The 18,864-nt window shown below is 43.4% G+C and overlaps 1 protein-coding gene across 1 annotated transcript in view; it reads right to left on the reverse strand.

Annotated features, from left to right (window-relative positions):
• Window positions 1-17,541, reverse strand: part of AZI2 (5-azacytidine induced 2) — a 29,530-nt gene extending 11,989 nt beyond the window's left edge. Inside the window, exons 1-4 of the mRNA XM_080611779.1 lie at window positions 17,349-17,541; window positions 4,360-4,589; window positions 3,381-3,506; window positions 2,971-3,070 (exon numbers count right to left, since the gene is read on the reverse strand). Of these exons, the coding sequence (XP_080467905.1) occupies window positions 2,971-3,070; window positions 3,381-3,506; window positions 4,360-4,584 (451 nt within the window). The 5' untranslated portion in view covers window positions 4,585-4,589; window positions 17,349-17,541. The remainder of the gene's footprint in view (window positions 1-2,970; window positions 3,071-3,380; window positions 3,507-4,359; window positions 4,590-17,348) is intronic.
• Between the last annotated feature and the right edge of the window lie 1,323 nt (window positions 17,542-18,864).

The following is an 18,864-nucleotide window of genomic DNA, read 5'->3' on the forward strand; positions in this document are numbered from 1 at the left end:
AAACCACCCGTCGATACCCAGCCCGACCGAGCAGAGAACCTTCCGGGTAACTCTCAGTTACATCCTGGGCATGACGTGCTGTGGTACGGAATACCTCTTTGGCTAGTTTGGGTCAGGTGTCCTGTCCCTGCTTCCTCCTGGCTTCCTCTCCTCCCTGGCAGAGCATGAGACTCACAAAGTCCTTGGTCAGACTAAACATTTAAGTAGTAACTAAAAACATCGGTGTTATCAGTGCTGTTCCCAGGCTGAAAGTCAAAACCACAGCACTGCACCAGCTACTAAGAAGGAGAAAAAAATGACTGCTACTGCTGAACCCAGGACAGTATCCACCCCTTGTCCCATGCCATTCACATTGTGCTCAGATCCCGCATTTTCAGTATACCATTGCTCATATATACATATATACACACACACACACACACAGATAATTCCTTAGTGCATGGACCAATCCCTATAAAGCTGCTGAGTCCATTCGGTCCATGATGTTGGGCTCCATCTCTTGTAAGTCTTTCAGAGCAGGAGAGGCTGTGTGCAGTGTTCACACTCGTGAATAACCTGAGCAATAGTGTCCATTGCTAAGTCCACCCCTCGATCATGAGTCCATCTCTATGTTGCATCTCTGCCCTGATGGCCTGAAGTGTCATGGGCCCACCACGCTCAAAATAATTCACCCTCCCCTTCAGCAGTTTCTGCAGCTTGTCACTGGGGACTCCATACAGCTGCCTTCCATCTCCGACGCTTCCAAAGCACTGGAGGGGCCCAGTGGATTAGATACTAGCCCATACTGTCCCACACACCCTGCTACTCATGACTGTCCAGCCTTGAGGAAAATCTCTTGGTCCTCCTATATCATCGTCTAACCCTAGACAAGACCCAAACCCGACTCTGCTTAACTTTCGAGATCAGACAAAATGGTCGTGGGTAAAACACACTCTGTGTGTGTGCCAACATAGTGATCCCCATCACAATCAGCAGGCAGGTCCCAAGGGTACCCAAAGGCCATTCAAAACCTTCAGAACTCTCAAATGCTGCTGCTGTACTTGTCACTGGGGCTGGTGTAGCTGCTGTGCTTGAAGGCTCTCTCACCACCAGCTTCTCTTTTTCTGAGTTCAGATCTTCCTCCTCTGCCTTGCTGGGAATGCTGCGTGGTCTCCTGCATCCTCCACTTGTCCCGCGTGCCCAAGGCTGGACCCAGCTGAGGCTCCCAAAGGTGGTATCTTGCTCTCCGCATCCTCCTGGGGCTCGGGCTCACGGGGCTTGACGGGCAGCTGCAGGGGAGTGCTCTCAGCTGCAGCAGAGCTGGACTCAGCCGCAGGGCTTGGCTCCTCCACTGCCTCCTCCCGCTGGTCAGCGGGCACCTCCATCCCCTCCTCGACTGCCCCAACCTCCTCCACCGGCACCCACTCCCTCCCGGCCTCTGGCCCCGCTCCCTCTTGGTCTCTGGGCGGCTCTCCAGGGCTGTTTTGGCCGCCACAGGCTCGCGGGACCACTACCCCTCAGGTCCCTGCAGCCTCACGAATACAGAGGCGAGGACAAGAGCGAGGACGCCAAAGAGCAGCAGGACAGTCAGGTACATGGCCACAGCCATCCTGCCTTGCTGCCGGAGCCCGCCTGTATTAGAAGTCATTACCATAAAGTACAATGAAACAAGAACCTGAGCCCAAGCACCTCATCTAATAAACCCTAACACAGCAAATACCAGCTGTAAGTAAGGTGTGACATGCTGAAACTGTGAGATCAGGAACAACAACTTTGAGAGCCAATAAATCAGCATTGTGACGAGTGACTGTTAATCTAAAACAATGAATGCTTATCACAAATACGATTAGACACAGTCCAGTCAGATCTGTCATTATCTCAACCCTTCATGCCCCATGTTGGGCACCAAAAAAGAACTGCTGCGGTTTAAACTCTATGAGCCAAGCAGTCTTGCTTGCTCACTCCTCCCCTTACTTCCCCCACCCTGCTCCCGGAGGGACAGGGAGGAGAATCAAAGGAATGTAACTCCCATGGGTTGAGATAAGAACAGTCCAGTAACTAAGGTATAACACAAACCACTACTGCTACCACCAATAATAATAATGATAAGGGAAATAACAAGGGAAGAGAATACAAAACCACCCGTCGATACCCAGCCCGACCGAGCAGAGAACCTTCCGGGTAACTCTCAGTTACATCCTGGGCACGACGTGCTGTGGTATGGAATACCTCTTTGGCTAGTTTGGGTCAGGTGTACTGTCTGTGCTTCCTCCCGGCTTCCTCTCCTCTCTGGCAGAGCATGAGACTCACAAAGTCCTTGGTCAGACTAAACATTTGAGCAGTAACTAAAAACATCGGTGTTATCAGTGCTGTTCCCAGGCTGAAAGTCACACAGCATTGCACCAGCTACTAAGGAGAAAAATGACTGCTGCTGCTGAACCCTGGACACAAGGGTACATTGTTTCTCCTTTCCACCAGGCCCACTACAATCACCATCTTTCTACCCTTCCTCATCTACCAGCCCTTTAAGTAATCGTGGTTCACTGCAGCTATTGCTATACAACAGCCACTTTTATCTGTCATATCTTAACAGCGGGACAAAGCAATATAGCAGATCATCTGCAGGTACCAGAGGAAGTAGTACTGACTGGCTGGTGTTTGATACTTGAACAAGTATGCTCCTGCCCCACTCTGAGGAAAGGGTGGTGGGACCCAGAGCCTATGAACTGTCAGGTTGTGCATATTTCTCAAGTAACGGAAGAACAGAACAGCCTCAGATCTTCACTGTGGAGCTCCTTGCTTATGATAATCTAACACGCATGTCACCATTTACTAGAACAAACACACATACGTGTTCTCGAGTACCTCACTGCAATATATGCCTCTCTTACCTAAGCCACTATATAGGTGAAACCTCTTCATGCTCCAAGATCATAACATCACCATTAAGACAAGTCAGCATAGATTAAGATGAAGTAACCAAACGCATACCTTGTTGAGTTTCCACTTCGGTTCTTAGCTGTAACAGCTCTACTTCTTTAGACTGCAACTGTTCATTCAAGGTTTTCAAGGATTCTGAACATTCTTTCACCTGTTTTTGGGGGAAGGGACAAAACCATTTGTGAGGCTTTTTTCTATCCTGTCTGACAATTCAACTTTTTAAGGAAAAAAAAAAAAATATTCTTTGGAGTGTTTAGCATTAACCTAGCCCAGCAATAAAACTGAGATACTTACAGCTGTTATCCTTACACAAACTACAGTCACATACTTTAAAAACCTAAAGGAGTGATAAAACAAACAGCACAGACTTTCAGCAAATAATATTCATTCTACAGTAAACATCTATTAACTCTGCAGTACTTTTATATCATGCATGCACGTCACTCATTAAACAGGTGTACCATTTTATCCAGCTTGCTTTTCAGATTATCTCTGTCAATGCAGGCCTCTCGATAGGCTTGGTATGCCTTATTTACTTGTTCACGTCCAACTGAACTGCATTCCTCTTCCAATCGGGAGCCAAGCAGCTAGAAGTTTAACAGAAATGAGAAGCAAGTAGTTTTGTATGTTATACTGAGAACTGCAAGAGCACAGCCTGCAACATTAAGCTAAGAGCATTTTAATTTTTAGTACAATAATGCAACACAGGCTGTCTACAAATTCTGCAGTCTCTAACCATACTTAATGCTCACTAGGTCACTGCTGTATTTAAAAAACATCAGAAGTCACACTGACAATCCCTAAATCCCGTTTTTCTAGATATATACAAATTGTCTTTTGGAAGAAGAGTTTTGAGCATACTAGGACACCACATACAGACAATTCAGAGGATACTGAAGATTTTTTAGTGACTCATAACTTAAGCAAAGATTTTTTCATATTATTTATGTGAGCAAAACCAAAGCAGAACTATTTTACAAGTTAATAGTTAACTTCCAAGTCAGCACCATTCTTAACAACCAATTTTTCCTTATCATTTCAGCATGTTGAACCCAAGAGATTCTTTCAATAGACAAGTTCCTGGATTCTGACAATTTGTACACTTGGCACCTCTATAATCATCATAAAGAGGTAGATGAAATATAGTAACAATCCAATCCACCCTATGTGTCTTTCCAAATTAAAGCTAATGCCTTTGCAGGGCACTTCTGCACTGCATCACAGACATGCCCAGTAAGAACCAAAAGTCCCAGCATGATGTAACTAGAGTACCAGAGGAACAAACTATGTTCCAGTCAAGCGAATGAAACAATTTACCAGAACTTAACTTGGAAAAAGTACCTACTTTAAGTACTTACCCATCTGCTCCAGCCAGGAACAAAAAAAACCCAAAACAACAGCAGCTGCAGGCAGAAGCTGGTAAACAGACTTTTTTCTTACCTTCTCTTCTAGAATTCTCACTCTTCTTTTTAAGGAGGAGTTCTCCTTCTCTGTCTCCTTTAGTCGTTTCTTGATATCTTCATATGCAGTGACAAGTGCAAAGTGTGAGGCAACAGACTCGTCTCCGCTGTAAGATGAAACAGGAATCTCCCCATCTCTCTTATGAGTGTTGTCTGCTTTTTCATGGTTCAAAATACAGATGTCATCCTCCACCAACTCCTCCATGACAGCTGTTAAAAAGATAAAGTGCAAAATTTTCAGAGACAAATCCATCAAGAACCCCAAGTCTGAAAACCTTCCAAATAATACTGCAGGGTGTTTCTGTCTGAGTGTGACACAACTGAAGAATTAGGAAATACCGTAATCTTCCAGAAAATTCCTGAAACCTCTTATACAGTGAAAATATGCTGGTTAGAAAAGCAGCATCTTTCACTGTTACTTGATAAAAATATTTTGAGTATGCATCAGATTTATGAACCCCCAAATTCACATTTATTAACACTTAACACCATCCTACAATTTGGCTGGTACCAAACACTTGAACTCCAAAGGAGTTCCGTATTAGAGTTTTTGCAAGCCAGCACTGAGCAGTAAAAGATATTATAGTTGCAAGAAACTAAGTACTGTGGTTCCTGATCACAAGTGCCAGATTTCCGTCATTCTTGAATGCAACTATTTATACTTTTCCCAAGCTTCAAAATGGACTCTTAAGGTATATTTGCATTAGCCCTCAAGGAGGCTGCATGTGTAGCTATTCTTTACTTGGTCACAGTACAAAATACCCTGCTGAACATGCCTGAGGCATGTTGAGGCAGTAATTCTTGACTGCCTCAACATGCATGGAGAAAACTGACAATAATCTGACCATAAGAAAAGCATTACTCTAAAATACTAGGCAAATCCACCTGACTGACAAATGTAAATTAACCATTAGACTGATTTTCTGTTACAACTCATGTCATTTAAGCACAGCAAAACATTCAATAAGAAAACAGCATCTTTAAAAAACTCCATATACTTTCCTGAACTCCAGGTCTTAAGGGAAAAGCCCCAACAGCATTTTCCTTAATGTTACTAGTTATCAGGAACAAGTACAGGGGTTTGATTTAAAAACAGACCATCCCAAAAAAACCCAAACCAATCAAACTAAAAAAGACACAGCTCATTCTTACTTAAGGTCATTTATATGCAATACTAACCAATGCTGTACAGTACCTGATAACATTTCCCCCCGCTCCTTAAACAAACTGCTGATGCTACTTCTACCAAAAGCAATTTTTATTTTTTTCACCTTGAAAAAAATCCTTAGGTTCCTGATGAACCAATAGAAATTCTGTAATGAACAGAATTAATATAGTGTTGGAGAGGGACTCTTCATCAGGGACTGTAACAATAGGACAAGGGGTAATGGGTTTAGACTTAAACAGGAAGTTCAGGTTAGATATAAGGAAGAAGTTCTTTACTATGAGAGTGGTGAGGCACTGGAATGGGTTGTCCAGAGAAGTGGTGAACGCTCCATCCATGGCTGTGTTCAAGGCCAGGTTGGACACAGCCTTAGGAGACAGGGTGTAGTGGGAGGCACCCCTGTCCACAGCAAGGGGGTTGGTACTAGATGATCTTAAAGTCCTTTCCAACCCTAACTATTCTGATTCTATGAAGACAGTTCGTATTGTAGGAAAAAGTTATTTCAACATGAAATTGCCCTGATCACAACTTCACAGGAAAGACAGGCATCAGTAGGGCTGCAACCCCACAAACACAACTGCTACCTCTACTGTGTATTTGTTATTTAAGTTCAAACTAGACAGTCATTTGTTTAGCAGTACTAAGAGGTAAAGGGATCAACTACCCTGGAGCTTATCCATGTGGTCAAACTTCCCTCACTGTGCTAGAACTGGAAAAGCCACATGGGCTGCAGCACTATGAAGAGCTATAGTACAGCTATAGGTGAACAATGGTGTGGTTACTACGTTTGTCTCCATTTGCTCCAAGCCAGTTAAGACAACTTGATAAAAAACAATCACAGCTCATTTATACTAAACAGATGGCAATAGAGTTGCAACAGTGAAAAGAGACAAGAAAAACGACAAACCAAAACTGAAGTCCTTTTAATGGCTGTCTTCAGAAGGCAAACAGATGCCTTGTACACTGATGTATTCTAACAAAACAGGAGGTAGCCTACGCTTCCCTTGCCTGTTGCTCTGCCTCATACTTTAGTAGAAAGAGCCTTGCAAAAAAAGGTTTGTTTCCTTTTCAGTGCAAGAATATCACTGCTCCATGAACAAGGTGACCTTGACCAAAAGCACTACATCATCCAAACTGCATTAACTAACTGAAAGAATTGCCAATTTTGTCTTCTAACATGAGCATAACATAACAGCTTTTCCTCCTACGTTGTACCAAGGGCCCTATGAGTCGTCAACCCATCTCATCAAATTCCAAGAGCTTGCCTTCTCAAGGCAACACATCTCCTTTTCTCTGAACTAGACTCAAATGTCATTAAAGAAGTGTCAAAGCTTATCCTTATCTCTTGAAGAAAGCTGCAGATTGTGTGACCTTGTACATAAAATACATCTTCATCCCCACACTTCCCTATAGCTCCTAAACTTCAGCATCATACATTCCCTATTTCTTGCACACACCAGTTCCACCAGCAGATGGCAATAAGGGAAAACAGGAGAGAACACCAGGAGACAAGACCGTATTTGTTCTGTATTTTGCTGACTAAACCTTACCACCTTTATAAGCTTCCAAGACATTTCAAATAAGATGCAGCATACACAAGTACTATTAATTCTGGTAGACACTTAACCTGCACCTACCAAGAGGACTAGTTACACTAGCTTTTTTTCACTTGAAAGAACTCATTTAGTTTACAGGATTACTCAGCTCTGGTTTTCTGATGCTACTCTCTAAACCAGCACTGGATGTTATTTCGAAGATAAGAATATAATTTCACATAATCAAAGGGGCTTGTAACACATATTTTTCAAAATGCAGTGGGTTATTCAGAAGGAATCATGCTTTTTTAAACTCTCCAATTATTAAAAAGAAATAAAAAAGGAATGAAACATGTTTGTCTGTAGTGGAAGCTCAACAGCCCATAAAGAAGAGGAAAAAAAAAATCACTTTATCTTTCATTATCTCTATTAACATAAACTATTAATAATATCCATACACCATATTACAGTGCCATAACCACAAAAAGTGCAGTCGTTTCAGCTTTACAAGAAACACAATTCAAATCACCACTGTCATGCTGCCCAACAACACAGAAACAAAACTGAGACATCAGACAGACATCACTTCCTAATAAATGGACAGATTTACATAAATTGAAATTTAAATGCCACTGAACACTAATTTACTCAGAATTTTAGAGTATCACATGAAAGGAGTATAATAATAGAATATTTACATGACTAAGGTTAGCATAAAATCACTTCAAAAAGCTATAGCATAGACAGTCAGCAAACAAAAAGCTTTGGGTATTTTGAGATTTACCACTACCTCCTAAAGGACATTCCTGCTTTTGGAAAAGAGCACTACTCTTGAAACCCAAAGTACCTTTTCTTTACAAAATAAGCAAGCCACTATGATTTCTAAGAGATTTCATGATGCTGTTGTCAGTCAATCTGAAAGGAAAAGTCTTCACATATTTTATTCTAAATAGCTTCCCATCTTTGCCATAAGTTATTCTACAAACCCACACAGTTGAATTAAAACAAAAAACAAAACAAACAACCAAAAAAGCCACACCAAAACCCAAAACTCTGCAAAATTTTAACAGACTTATAGAAGAGGAAAATAACCACAGAAAAAATGCATTTAACAAATCTCAGGTATAAGCTGATGAGACTTCAACAGTTAACTCTATTAGTAAACACCATTCTGTTGCTTGTGCTTACTGAATACTCCTTTTATTGCATATTTCAAGAAGTTTCCAATCTCAGTCTACAGAACTATAAAACATTTCCTAAGAAAAAAACAGCTAAGACTTCCGTATTGGATAGGTGCACAATGATTCAGAAGTAAGTTACATGCACCACTAACTGCAGTATGGATTAGATGAGCATGAGGAAACAGTCACATCATGTAAATCATAGCATTTTTGCTAAATATACCTAACTATATATATTATGTTGATATATACTGTATCAACACAACCTAAAAAACAAACAAACAAGACCCAAAGAGTTTATGCTGCAAAAGACTTTCTGAACTATTTCTGAAGAAAAAGAATAACGCAAAGTTACTTTTCCTGCACCTGCTAAGCCAGTATTAAAAGGCCAATAAAAGATATAAGCTCATACAAGAATAAAACCCGGCCATTAAACAGTGTAAGATCAGCAGTTCTATAAAGGCGACAGTGAAATGCACAGTTCACCCAGCTCTTTGTTTTGCTGTCAGGAAAAATCAAAAACCAAAAACAGAAAGCATGCTCCCAAGTACTTCTTTCTCCACAAGAAGCTCTCTCATGATATTAAAGCAATAAACAGAAACCCTTAGAAGACAAAGCCTTACAAAATGGGGCTACATCCATAAGAAATCCCTGACTGCAGCTGTAGCCTTAGATTTTACTCTTTAAGGACAGGAATTAAGATTTAATTTCTCCAGTATTAAATTACATCATTTAATAAATATGAACTGTAAGCAACAACTCAAGAAATGCTTTCTGACACACACATGAATAGATTATTCCAAAAGTTATGACTCCTCAAATCTGGCAGTCCCAGAAGGACTGGCAGGATGGCTCACTGAGCCCAAGCACAGACGACGCTGCCCGTGCTTTATTTTGTTTAGCTTCTCCCATTCAAAGACACATGTACACACTGCTGCAAATGCCCCTGAGCTGTTACTCTGAAGCACTGAACTTTGATCACTCTGGAGTTGTAATTAATGAAATTCATGAGATGCTGTACAAGAATAACCAGTGAAAGATTTCCCAATAAAACGTTAAAAGTAATATACAGACAAGTTAATGTCTATGAATACAACTGATGTCCACCTTGGCCTACTTAAAGCAAGATCTGCAATCCCACTTACTACACATTCCATCCCAAAAAAGGTCTCCCTAACTTTTCCCCATGACAAAGGCACATGTTACATTTGTAGTTTTTATTAGACTGCTCTGCATATAAAAGAGCCTATTTAAAAGGACTTTAATCTTCTAAAAATAAGATCATTAAATTAATATCAGTATTAGTGTTTGCATTAAATAATTTATGCTTTTGAAGAAAAAATACAAACAAGCAAATATGCTGTTGACAGGATATAGCATTAAGTTCTAACAGGAGTAATTATCTCCACTGTTTATATGCATTAGTTTGAAGATATAGTATCACTTAAATTTTCTTTAACATACTACAGAAGCGTTTTCAGAAACCACATTCGTTGCTAATCAATGCTTAATGTAGGTTACAGACCAGCTTTGATTTAACGTATTAAATATCTTCAGAATAAGAATGCTTTCCCATTTCTTACTAATGGGAAAACAGACATAGAGCCTTTCTCTTCACAGAGCTTTACAAATATTAGTCATTAACACCATGGGTGGTAGTTAAATATATAAAACGCATTGTATATAAGAGGAACACAGGAAGCAGAGGCTCTAACAGCAATCAGACCACTGCACAAACAGATTCCTGTAGTTTGAAATGCTAATCTTATTCTCAGATCAGGAGGAGAAACAGTAAAAGCAGGATTACATTAAATTTTTCCCAGTATTGAGCAGATCCCCATTCTCCTCATCTTTTGACTTGAAAAAGACTAGAACGGTTTTCAAAATATTTCCAAATGACAAATGCAAATAATTTCAAGACAGTGTTTTCCTCATTTTTATTAAGGCTACTGAGAGTGAACCATTTTACTTTGTGTACCTTCCAGATTTAAAGGGTTTGACTTCATGGTGGTAGTATGAACAACCTCCAGTGTTAATAACAAGAGTATAATTTCTGTACTATTTACACTGCCTTACATAGAAGATTGTATATATGCATATAGAGATAAAAATTAAACATTAAGTTCAAGAAAGTCTTTTGAACCACAGGAATTCTGAATGAGTGCACTGAAGCCCTCACCTTCATTTCAGAAAAGTTTTACTTTTATAAAAGTTTTACTTTTTTAAGACACTCCAGCACAGCAACGAAAAATACAGAATTCCTGCAGCCAGCATCCAGAACTCCACAGTCTATGGAGTATGTGACACATAAACCAAGCAAGTCTTCCAGTCTATCTTTTCGCATCTCTCCCTCAGAAGTCTCAGTTTCTTTGATTCCAGTTGTGAACAGTCTGTTCTACAGACAGAAACATCACTTTTTACAGATACTTGCTCCATTTCTAGAGCAAAAAAAAAAAAAAAAAAAAAATCAGCACAGGCACATTTCAGTAGCTGCTAGCTTTGGCCACTGCTTATTCTTCCCTGCGGACAAAGTCCACAGCTCCAAAGCACTCCCTGAAAGTTCACGCATATAAGGGCACATCCCTGCAGCTTCAGCATACTTGATTCTCTTTCAGAAACACGTCAACACATCAGCTAAATCAGACCTCCAAATTGTATTCATTTTGCTGCCTCCAGGAAGTGAAGTAACTACCTCTAAGCTCAGATGAACTACAGTGAGTAGTTTCTGGTTTGTATTGTGAACATCTGGGTAAGCCAGAGGAGCCAAACAAAACCTATTTAGGTATAATGGGCAATTTTTTCAATCTCAAGCTTTTTACAATAAATAATCTACTCTCTCAAGAAACACATTTTATGACAACAGTGCTTGATAAATTTTACTTTATCTGAACAGTTTCATACTCTAGTACCTTCGCTGCTAATCTGCAAACCCTATGCATCCTCAACATAATGTAGTCCCATCTGCCTGTCTGTGGATGCTGTCACAACAACCAGTTTTCCTCATAACTATCAGAAAAGGAAAGGAAGGGGGGGGAGAACAGAAAAGTTGGAGTAAAATATTGCCCTCTCAGCACCATACAATCCTGATTTAAACTACTAAATCTAATTACACAGAATCACAGAATATTAGGAATTGGAAGGGACCTCAAAAGATCATCTAGTCCAGTCCCCCTGCCGGAGCAGGAGCACCTAGATAAGGTTACACAGGAAGGCGTCCAGGCGGGTTTTGAATGTCTCCAGAGAAGGAGACTCCACAACCTCCCTGGGCAGCCTGTTCCAGTGTTCTGTCACCCTCACTGAGAAGAAGTTTCTTCTCAAGTTTAAGTGGAACCTCTTGTGTTCCAGTTTGAGCCCATTACCCCTTGTCTTACCATTGGTTGTCACCGAGAAGAGCCTGGCTCCATCCTCGTGACACTCACCCTTTATATATTTATATACACTAATAAGGTCACCCCGCAGTCTCCTCTTCTCCAAACTATAGAGACCCAGCTCCTTCAGCCTTTCCTCATAAGGGAGATGCTCCACTCCCTTAATCATCTTTGTCGCCCTGCGTTGGACTCTCTCCAGCAGTTCCCTGTCCTTCTTGAACCGAGGGGCCCAGAACTGGACACAATATTCCAGATGCGGTCTCACCAGGGCAGAGTAGAGGGGAAGGAGGACCTCTCTCGACCTACTGACCACCCCCCTTCTAATACACCCCAGGATGCCATTGGCCTTCTTGGCCACAAGGGCACAGTGTTGGCTCATGGTCATCCTGCTGTCCACCAGGACCCCCAGGTCCCTTTCCCCTACACTGCTCTCTAATAGGTTATTCCCCAACCTGTACTGGAACCTGGGGTTGTTCCTACCCAGATGTAACACTCTACACTTCCCCTTGTTATATTTCATCCCATTTTTCACAGCCCAACTCTCCAGCCAGTCCAGGTCTCGCTGGATGGCAGCACAGCCTTCTGGCGTGTCAGCCACTCCTCCCAGCTTAGTGTCATCAGCAAACTTGCTGATAGTGCACTCAATTCCCTCATCCAGGTCATTGATGAAGATATTGAATAATACCGGCCCCAGCACTGACCCCTGAGGCACCCCACTAGATACAGGCCTCCAACTAGACTCCGCCCCATTGACCACAACTGTCTGGCTTCTCTCCTTCATCCAGTTCACAGTCCATCTCACCACCCGACCATCCAGCCCACGCTTCCTCAGTTTAGCTGTGAGGATGCTGTGGGAGACTGTGTCAAACGCTTTACTGAAGCCAAGGTAGACCACATCCACTGCTCTGCCATCATCCAGCCACCTTGTTATGCCTTCATAAAAGGCTATGAGGTCGGTCAAGCACGACTTCCCCTTGGTGAAGCCATGTTGACTGCCCCTAATGACCCTCTTATCCTTTATATGCCTTGAGATGGCACCAAGGATAAGGTGTTCCATCACTTTCCCAGGGATGGAGGTGAGGCTGACCAGTCTAGAGTTACCTGGGTCCTCCTTCTTGCTCTTTTTGAAGACTGGAGTGACATTTGCTTTCCTCCAGTCCTCAGGCACCTCTCCCATTTCCCAAGACTTGGCAAAGATAATGGAGAGGGGTCCAGCAACGACTTCAGCCAGCTCCCTCAGTACCTGGGGGTGCATCCCATCTGGACCCATGGACTTATGGATGTCCAGATTGCTCAACTGCTCCCTAACCCAGTCCTCATCAACTAAGGCAAACTCCTCCAATTTCCCAACTTCCTCTGGGTCCTCAGGGGTACGGGGCTCCTCAGGACAGACTCCAGCAGAGTAGACAGAGACAGAGAAGGCATTCAGCAACTCTGCCTTCTCTGTATCTTCCATCACCAGCACACCCACCCCATTCATCAGTGGGCCTACATTACCTCCGGTGTTGGTTTTATCTGCCATATATTTGAAAAAGCTCTTTCTGTAGTCCTTGACCCCTCTCGCCAGGTTTAATTCTAAGGAGGCCTTAGCCATCCTAGCTGCCTTCCTTCATCCTCTGACAACAGCCTTATATTCTTCCCAAGTGGCCAGCCCCTCCTTCCATGATCTGTAAACTCTCCTCTTCCATTTGAGCTTACCCAGCAGTTCCTTGTCTAACCACTCAGGTCTCCTGGCTCCCTTCCTTGACTTCCTACGTGTTGGGATGCTTTGATCTTGAGCTTGGTAGAAGCAGTCCTTGAATGCTAGCCAACTATCTTGGGCCCCTTTACCTTCGAGCAGCCTTGCCCAAGGGATTTCCCCCAGCAATTGTTTGAAAAGGCCAAAGTTTGCCCTGCTGAAGTCCAGGGTTGCAATTCTACTTGCTATTCTGTTCCTGCTGCACGAGATCCTAAACTCCACCATTTCATGGTCGCTACAACCGAGGCAGCCCTCAACCTTTACTGCTTCAACTAGACCCTCCTTGTTAGTGAGGATGAGATCCAGCAGCGCTCCTCTCCTGGTTGGCTCATCCACCATTTGCATGAGGAAGTTATCATCCATACACTGGAGGAACCTCCTGGACTGTGGCTGGGTTGCTGAGTAGTCCTTCCAGCAAACATCAGGGAAGTTAAAATCCCCCACGACAACCATGGCCTGTGACTGTGAGGCCGCTCTCAGGTGCCTGTAGAAGGCCTCGTCAACTTCCTCACCCTGATCCGGTGGCCTGTAATAGACACCTACAACAGCATCACCCCTGCCAGCCTGCCCCTTAATTCTCACCCATAGACTCTCAACCTGCTCCTCATCTGTGCCAGGACAGTACTCAGTACATTGTAGCTGCTCTCTCACGTAAAGAGCAACTCTGTCACCTCGCCTGGCTGGCCTGTCTTTCCTGAAAAGGACATAGCCATCGTTCCAGTCATGTGAGCTGTCCCACCATGTCTCTGTAATTGCCACCAGATCATAATCTACTGACCGAACACAGGTTTCTAACTCCTCCTGCTTATTCCCCATGCTGCGCGCATTGGTGTACAGGCATTTCAGGGCGTGAGCTGAGCACATCGATTTCACCCTAGGGGGATGGGAGGCCTCCTGGTCTTCATCAGTTCTAGAGTGCTGCCCCACTGGTACCAGCCCAGCTACAACCCCATCCCCCTTCAAATCTAGTTTAAAGCTCTCCAAACTAGCTCTGCCAATTCCTGGCCCATCATCCTTCTACTCCTGCGAGATAGACCTTTCCCACGTATCACTGTCTGGACTGGTGTCTTATAAAACCAGCCGTTATCAAAGAATCCAAAACCCTGCCTGTAGCACCATTCTTGAAGCCAATCATTTATGGATTGAATTTTTCTAATTGATCTCATGTCATCATCTGAAAATGGAAGGAGTGCAGAGAAAATCACCTGAGCCCCTGAATCTTTCACCATCCGTCCCAAGGCCTTGAAATCTTTATTCATTCCCCTCAGACTACGGGATGCAGCTTCCTCCCCACCTGTCTGGAAGATCAGCAGTGGGTAGTATGTCGGGTGCACCAGGTTGGGGAGTGCCCTGGTGATATCCCTGACTCGGACTCCAGGTAGACTACAAACTTCCCTATTAGAATTAGAAGCAATATTGCCAAAGAAACACAAGTAAGAGCAAGACGGCTTCTGACTGTTAAACCTTTCTAGCACCAAATGTAAGTATATTCAAAGGTTGCTGAAAACCCCATATGTTCTCATATGTGCTAACACTGAATATTATTTTAATAGACACTTTTTTGGTGTTCATTCCTTCCCATTTCAAGATGTTTGTAAGGAACTGCCATTTACAAAAACTAAAGAGAGTTTGGTTTGGGTTATTTTTAAATCTCCTCTTGTAAAACAAACAGTAGGTTTTATCTCAGTCATAAGTTTCCTCCCATTGAATCCAACTGTCAGATTAATTAATATTCAATAAGCTCACAAGTTTGGTGATATTATTACAGCTCTTAAAAGGCAAGTTGAACTGATTCATGCTGATGGCACTTGGTCATCCTACCAGAACATCTGGATGTTTTCAAGACACAACTGTACAGGGTGCTAGATAATCTTATCTAGGCTCCCTTTCCTACAAAAGATTGGACCTTTCCAGCTCCTTCCTAACCTAGGCTGTTCTACAATTCAAGTCTACATCTCATTATTTCAGACAAACCTGGACATTTGAACACAAGTTCTAGTCTAAGTGGATGACTGAGTGTCCAAGTTACTTATGCCTCACTTCCCTTCTCAAACTTTGTTTCTTCTTCCCAGATGACCTGTCAAATTTTGGAAGCATTTATGATTTTATACACCAAGAACTCCACATAAAAGTATTATATAATCATGTAAATAATAGTTAATGCAATTAAAGTATAAACATATAATGAAAACATAAGAGTGACTGCAAAGCTGATTGTGAATACATCACAAACATACAGTATCTCTGTAAGTTCCCCTCAGCAGAACCCACCACTGACTTACACCAAGCTAGTTACTACCCCAACTCTTGTATTAATCCCATCATCGGCATTTTAACAGACTCGAACCCACTGCCACTGCAACTGTTTTACTGAATATTGCCCATCTAGACTTCCTCTATTTAGAAAATACCTGTGAAAGAATTAAAACATATATCAAAAAGTACATCCACACTGCATTTTATCCCACTCCCTTCTACCTTTTCACTTATTTCCTTCAAAATCTCTTCTTTAGAAGTCAGACACGGATAGCATATGCAGCAACATGTCTGCACTTTTTTCAGGGTAACTTTCACTTTCATAAGTAGGCATCCCACATTTAACATTTTCCAGCCATATAAATCACAATCCTCAATTCAAGGTATCTAGTGATATCATGAGAACAAATGTTACTGGATTTGCAACTTCACGTACAATTTTTTTCAACACTGTGAGATGCAATTATTCTGTTTCTCCACCCTGACTATACTAAATACAGTCTGTTCATGTACTTGATCTGGTAAGTTTTACACTCTCCCCACCTTTTTATTGCCATATATAAAAAGAGACATACTGAAAACCAAATCAGAATATTTGCTGTAATTTAGGCAATCATAAAATTATCTCTATTTTATTACCCATTTTTGCTGCACAAAAATGTCACTTCATCCCCTTTGCTGTGTTAAAGGCCTTTTCACTATTTAATCTTCATTGTAAACCACAACCTAACCAGTATTCTGCCAATGCTCACTGTATACTTTTCTGAACTGTAATCTGAGAAAACTCTTGTGTCAGAAGAGCACCTAACCTTTGGCACCCAGTGCAGACAATATGTTATGACAATAATCCGCCCCTCACTCTGCTTCTTCCAGACCTGGCTTCCAGTATGCCGATGTTACTGCATACACATAGTGCAGGACAGCAGGGAACCTAAAGGATTCCCCAAGAAATGCAAAAGCTCCTAAAACCACTCACTGAAACAGTTTGTAGCCCAACTCACACTCTCTTGCAAATTGGTGGGGAGCAGGCTCATTTAAGGATACCAGAGCAACTTCCTTACCAGGTGAAACACCAGGATTTAAAGCTGTAAATTTTGAAAAGTTGAAGCATTACTAGCACCTAAGACTACATCAACACTCACCTGTACTCCCTACACCTGTACTTCTATGCAAACCAACACAGCCTGCAACACCTGTATTCCAATCTGCTCCAATATTTCATCATACTTCTGTTTCCACATCTTGTGCTAAATCCTACTTTGTTCATTTCCTTTGCCAGATTCCCCTGTTCTAACACATGAATTGCTGCTCTAAAAACTCAACCGGTTTTTCAGCTTAATGGGGTGTAGCTTTTTAATTGGTTTTATTGCCTACCTGAGACCCACCCCCAACTCGCTAGCAGTACCTTGAAATTATGCTCACCGTCTCTCAACGGGATGCCCCTCTTTAACCTATCCACGCTGCGCCTGCAGAGCACAGGCAGGCAGGGACATCACACTCTACTACCAACTTGCTCCCTCTATTTTAAGAAGAGAATCTAAAGATCGACCAGAACCGCCCCTGTCCCCAGGGGAACCGCTCCTATTCCACGGGGCAACAGGGCACGAAGCTCCTCAGCACCCCTCGGGAGAGGGGCCAGCCGCAGGGCAGGGCCACGCCGGCCACCGATGTGTCCTCAACAGCCCCCGTGCCCCGCCCGCGGCCCGTCCCCCGCGCCAGGACAAACCTCTCCAGGCCCTGCTCAGGCCGGGCGAGTCAGTAGTGTGCGGTCACCCCGGCGGAGCGGCACAGCCGGCCGTCGCAGTCTCCACCCAGGCCCCCTCGGGATCCCATCGCCGCCGAGCCCGACCACACTGCCAGCCTCCTCCACCACCAGGAACTCCCGGAACCCCGCCTCCCGCTTGTCGAGGAAGTCAACACGCGCCCCACGTGACCCGAGCCTCGGTCCGTCCGGTCCCGCTCCCCTCCCAACGGCCGCTAGCTGCTCCCGGAAGCAGAGAGGCGGCTCTGACCGGGCGGACTACGACTCCCAGCATGCCAGTGGGAGGGAGCCGAGTGGGGCTCCACGGGAAGCCCGGTTTCCTCCCCTGCTGTCCCTAAGCGTCCTGAGCACGCCTGCTTCCGCGGAGGGAGTCTCACAAGGGTGGTGGCTCCGCGGCGGCTGATATGACGTTGGCCTTTCCGCTTCTGACACGCTGCTCGGGTAGGGGTGCGGATATCTTCCCGTTAGGTGCTTCACAGGCGAGTAGCGCCGCTAGGAGACAGGGGCGTAAGAGCTCTTCTCACCTTTCAGAGGTGCACCGAACCCCCTCCCCGATCACATGAAGACCGCAATAAAGTAGTAATGACCCGTGCTTTTTGCTTGGAGCTGCCCCCATTAAAGGGGCGTTCTCAGCAGCGAGAGCTGCCGCAGCTCTGGAACAGAACGGCCAGCTTTTGACATTTTAATGCTCCAAACTATCCAGGTTGAGAAGTTGACACTCGCGCACAGCTGAAGAGCTGGCGAGCCAGAGTGTAACACTTCACATTCGTACTCCTTTTTAATTTGCAAAAAGCGCAGGTAAGTGGAATGGCACAGCTGAAAGGCAGAAGTGGTCTGCGTGCTGCATTGGTGTGACGTTATCTGAAGAAAACGGCCTTTTTTCCCCTCTACCAACTTAAAAGTGAGTCAAGAATAAATCACAGTTCAGGTCCTCTGTTTTAGGGGTAAAATCAAGATAATTCAACAAGCCAAATGCAGATCTACAGGGCACAGCAGCTGTATTGTTCAAGACTGATTTAAAACTTAACGGGAATTTTCAGCTAAAAAGCAAAAACCAGACAAAAAACAACCAACCAAACACCCCCTCCCAAACCAACAAACAAAAAACCAAACAAACCTCAAGCAGTTTGCTTTTATAAGGGTTCCCCAGCTGAGTCCCAAAGGGCCTTTTGCAACTGTGGCACAAAGTCAGCTGGAGCAAGGGAAGTGTATTAGCATGCCAAGTTGATCTATATATGGAAGAATATTGCAGCATTGTGTACTCCTTAAATGCTTAAAGGCCAATTGGAAACAGGACCTCACCATCTGCTGTGGGTAGGGAATTGTTATTTGGACAAGAACCTCATTTAGAAACCAAACGCACAAGATCTCCATTAATGACGTTCACAGACCTCAAAACAGCTTTTAAAAGTTTTCATCATTAAGACTCACCAGAAGTTTAGGTTAGATAAAAAATTTGGTTTTTTTTTAATGAGCCAAA

The sequence above is a fragment of the Psittacula echo genome (genome assembly GCF_963264785.1).
Source record: "Psittacula echo genome assembly, chromosome: 2".
NCBI classification, from domain to species: Eukaryota; Metazoa; Chordata; class Aves; order Psittaciformes; family Psittacidae; genus Psittacula; species Psittacula echo.